Source organism: Aethalodelphis obliquidens, unplaced genomic scaffold, assembly GCF_003676395.1.
Source record: "Aethalodelphis obliquidens isolate GAN/ISIS:26980383/991018 unplaced genomic scaffold, ASM367639v1 scaffold15, whole genome shotgun sequence".
Classification (NCBI taxonomy): domain Eukaryota; kingdom Metazoa; phylum Chordata; class Mammalia; order Artiodactyla; family Delphinidae; genus Aethalodelphis; species Aethalodelphis obliquidens.
The window spans coordinates 5,254,763-5,258,970 of NW_020837959.1; the positions used below are offsets into that span (position 1 = coordinate 5,254,763).

A 4,208-nucleotide genomic window follows, 5' to 3' on the forward strand; every position below is an offset into this window, starting at 1 on the left:
ACACACACACACACACACACACACACACACACACACACACACACACGCTTTTGTCTCCTGTATTTGTAGACTTCAATGAAACTGAACCTTTTCTTTCTCTTCACTCAAATCTAAAGATAATTTCAGTGCAGTAGAAGTAGTATTTTCTGTCTGTGAAGGAAGTTACTTTTTAAATCTTGTTTAATTTTTTGATTAGGTAATATGATCACATGATTCAAGATTTAACAGCCACACAGTATTTTTTAAAATATATTTTCCATAATATATTTAATAGTCCATATTGATGAATATTGGGGTTTTTCCAGTCTTTTACAAACCACGTTGCAATAAGCTTGTTCAATTTTGCATGTATGCAAGTATGTTTATAGTATAAAATCTAGAAAATTAAATTGCTGGATATAAAAGTACTGCGAAATGTAGTTTGGGGTGGATAGTGCCAAAGTAGTTTTCATAAATTTCTCAAATGGGTTGAAGTTGTGATGTTCAAACCGGTTAGTCCCCAAGCTTCTTTCTAATCTGCTTTCCTAGGGGCTGAGTTAGAACCTTACGGAAAAGCGAGTCTGTGGTGTTTATCCTGGAAAGAGTTTCCAAAGCACAAGCGTGCCCCCTAAGAGTCTTTATTAAGTCTTGATTCAGTTGCATGTGCCATGCTCTGACCCCAATGTGGGATGATTTATTAAAACTGGATGAATTTGCATATGAATTTACTAATGGTGATCAGAAGCAGATGATTATTTCTCTTGTAATTATCATTGAAAGTCTAAACAAGAGAATGGTGATTTGCAATGGACTTTGACACACAGGTAGGATTGTCGTAGGAAAGAATGGCATGAGCTGAGCTGGTGGAGGGCAGATAGAAAGGATATGGAAAGTCACAAATAGTATGCTAATCTAGGAAGTTAGGCCATGTCTGTGCACAGTGGAAATCATTGGAAGGCTGAGGGCAGGAGAGCACAGTGCTCAGGAAAGGTGAAGCCAGCAGCATTGTGTAGGGTGGATTGAAGGGCAGAGACTGGAAACAAGACCATTTTAGGTCTGCGAGAGATCTGGGGCCCTGAACTGGCACGGTGGCAGAGGGAAGGGACAGAGCTCTAGGGGAGAGAATATAAAGGAAGAGAGGGATATAAGGGGGGAATTGACAAACCTGAGGGCTGTTTGGTTGTGTCGAGGGAAGAGGGAGGAGGGGAAGGAAATAAGCCATACTAGATGCGTGGCAGGAGGGAGGCCAGAAAGGGCTGGTTCATTTTAGGGTTAGGCTTGAAGAATTTAAATCTTGAACATGTGGAGTTTTGAAGGTATTGAAGAGGTTTCCCAGTTGGATGTTCCTCAGCCAGCTGGAAATGTAGCTTAGGAGAAAGGTATGGGAGAGGTACTTCAGCTCTCTGTTGGGTTTCCACCTTATGAGAATATAAAGATACAGAAGTTTGTGAAAATCCACTTGCCCATCTTGCCTGCCCACCTAATTCCCACTCCTTCAGTTTTGGGTCTTCCTCACCTCTGACCGTACTTGATAACAGTGGATTTGGCCCACTGTCTTCCACCTTTTAGGGTCATGATCCTTCTCCTTACTTGCTCCCCACCCCACCGGCCTCCATCTTAAAGTAAAACAAACCTCTTTCTGGTGTGACTTATGTATTTAAAAGTTGGTTTGTTTTTTTTTACCTACAAGATAAAATTTAAACGTTTTATTAAGTTGAATACTAGAACTTGTTACCTTTTCCATCTTCTGCCATAAAGCCTATAATTCAGTCACATTGACTTTTAGTATTCCTGAAAAGAAAAACCTATCCATGGAGGACCTTAGCCTTTTGAACCTTAGTGTTTCATTTATGGGAGGAGAGAAAATTTTTAAAAGACAAGTTCAAGTGAACAGAAGAATGAGTAAAGGGAAAGGCCACTAAACTTATTGTTAGTTTTTGACCATCTAAAAAACAATTTCAGTAGAATAATGGAGATGTAAGCAGTGAATTTTTAAAATTTGACTTTGAATGGAAATAAGGCATTCAAAGGATGCAGTGTGTATTTTAAGATCAGGGTCAGATGGGGGGGGGGAAAGGACAACTCAGTGATGATAGCTGAGATTTAAAAGTCAAGAGTTAGAGCAGGTTTCCTAAACCTTGGCACTGTTCATCTTTGGAGTTAGATAATTCTTTGTTGTTGGGGAGGGGGGCTGTCCTGTGCCTTGTAGGATGTCTGGTGGCCTGTTCTCTGCCCACTGGGTGCAAGGAGGGCCACCCACACACACGGCACACACACGCCACACGCCACACACACACACCACACACATGAGACACACACGCCACACACGTGCACATGCCACACACACGAGACACATGCCACACACATGCACACACGACACACTACATGCACTCACACACGACACACATGCACACACAACACGGCACACACATCGACACGAGACACGTGGCACACATAACGCACGCACACGACACACACACATGACACACAGCATGTGCGTGCACACGGCACACATGCACGCACACGGCATGCACACACACGGCATGCACACACACACACACACACATTGTGACAACCAACCACACACTTCCTAATGTCCCCTGGGAGAGGAATAAAACTACAGCTGGTTGAGAATTACAGGAGTGGACATGAAATCTTTGGGGAGAGGGAGCAACTTGACGGAGCTCGTGAGAATGACCTGATTTTCTTGGTGCAGAGGGGAGTCTTCTGTAGAGAGCACAGGAAGGAAGTCGGTTGCTTGAGACTGAAGGAGTTGTGAAGGAGTCAGAGGCATTGCAGGAATTTGATTGATATCTATTTGAAATTAGATGGCGTTTTATAGTTAGCCAAGTCAAAAGGTCTCATTTTTCTCTCCAGAAAAAAACTTACTATTTCATGGTTGTATATTGACAATATAATGTAGTTCTGTTGGGGATTTTTGTCTATAATTTTTGTATGCCTTTCTAATTATAAATTTAGTTATAGTAATTGGTAATAACATACTCTGAAAAATTCATGCCTTGATTCGTATTTGACTGTTTATCTGGTGCATCGAGGGTGTAGATAAAATAAAAATAGGTAATAGGACAAAAATGTATACTGATCTCAACATGATTTGTAGAAACTTCTTTTCATTTTCAAAATGTTCAAGTGCTTTCCTACAATTTGTTCATATATTTTTCATTAAAAAAAATCAGAAAATGTTGGAACAATTAATAAGGAGTTCTTTTCTAATTCCTAGGTATGTTTTCCTGATACTTTCTATGCGATCTTAGGCAAGATTTTTTAAACATACACTTTTGTGTGCCCCTGTTGATGAATTTGTCACCCAATTTCTGGAATATTACTAATAGAAGACATGAAATTCTAGTTTTTTACTTTTACCTTTCAGGCTGAAGAACAGTTGAGAATTGTTGAAGAACAAAGAAAGATTCATGAGGAAAGGATGAAACTAGAACAAGAGCGACAGCGTCAACAAAAAGAAGAACAAAAAATTATCCTGGGCAAGGGGAAGTCCAGGCCAAAACTGTCCTTCTCATTAAAAACCCAGGATTAAATTGCAAACTCTGAACTTTTTACAAAGAAAAATGGAAAAACTTTGTATGGTAGCTTCATGTTGAAGTGGTTTTTTTTTTTTGTTTGTTTTGTTTTTTTTTAATTTGGAAAATCTGGAAAGTTAGCTTGTTCTAATAGGGGCTATGCTCTGCAATTCCTTTTTTTCCCCTCCACTCCTTTAATGTCCATTAAGTCAAATCCTTATCAGATCATTGTTATCTTCCACAAAGCGATATTTTTTCACCTGTTGGATTCTGTATTAGTGATCTGAAGAAGAGCAGATCACTTTGTAAACTATGGATGGTCTGATAAGGTTTTTACTGACCCACTGACTTCACCGTTATACTCTGTTTACTACATCATAATGCTGGTTTTGCTGACTTTTTGTTTTTTTATATATTTATAAAAAAAGAAAAAGTTGGTAATTGCATCGGAAGCGCCCAGGGTGTTGCCGGACCTTTGTGGTATATTGTTAACCAGTGTCCTCGTGGTACTGTTACTCTTGATGTTCCTGACACAGGTAAGGATACAGTTGGTCAGCTCTGATACAACATATACATACAGTTCAGTATTGTCTCTGTTCAACTTGTTTTTATTTCATTGATGAAATCAAACCAGCATTCCCCATTGTGTAAATAAATGATTTTGCTGAATAAAGTAAAGTCTTAAATTCA

The 4,208-nt window shown here is 39.4% G+C and overlaps 1 protein-coding gene across 1 annotated transcript in view; it reads left to right on the plus strand.

Annotated features, from left to right (window-relative positions):
- Positions 1-4,208, plus strand: part of ARGLU1 (arginine and glutamate rich 1) — a 25,263-nt gene extending 21,055 nt beyond the window's left edge. The window contains exon 4 of the mRNA XM_027115857.1: positions 3,371-4,208. Within this exon, the coding sequence (XP_026971658.1) occupies positions 3,371-3,535 (165 nt within the window). The 3' untranslated portion in view covers positions 3,536-4,208. The remainder of the gene's footprint in view (positions 1-3,370) is intronic.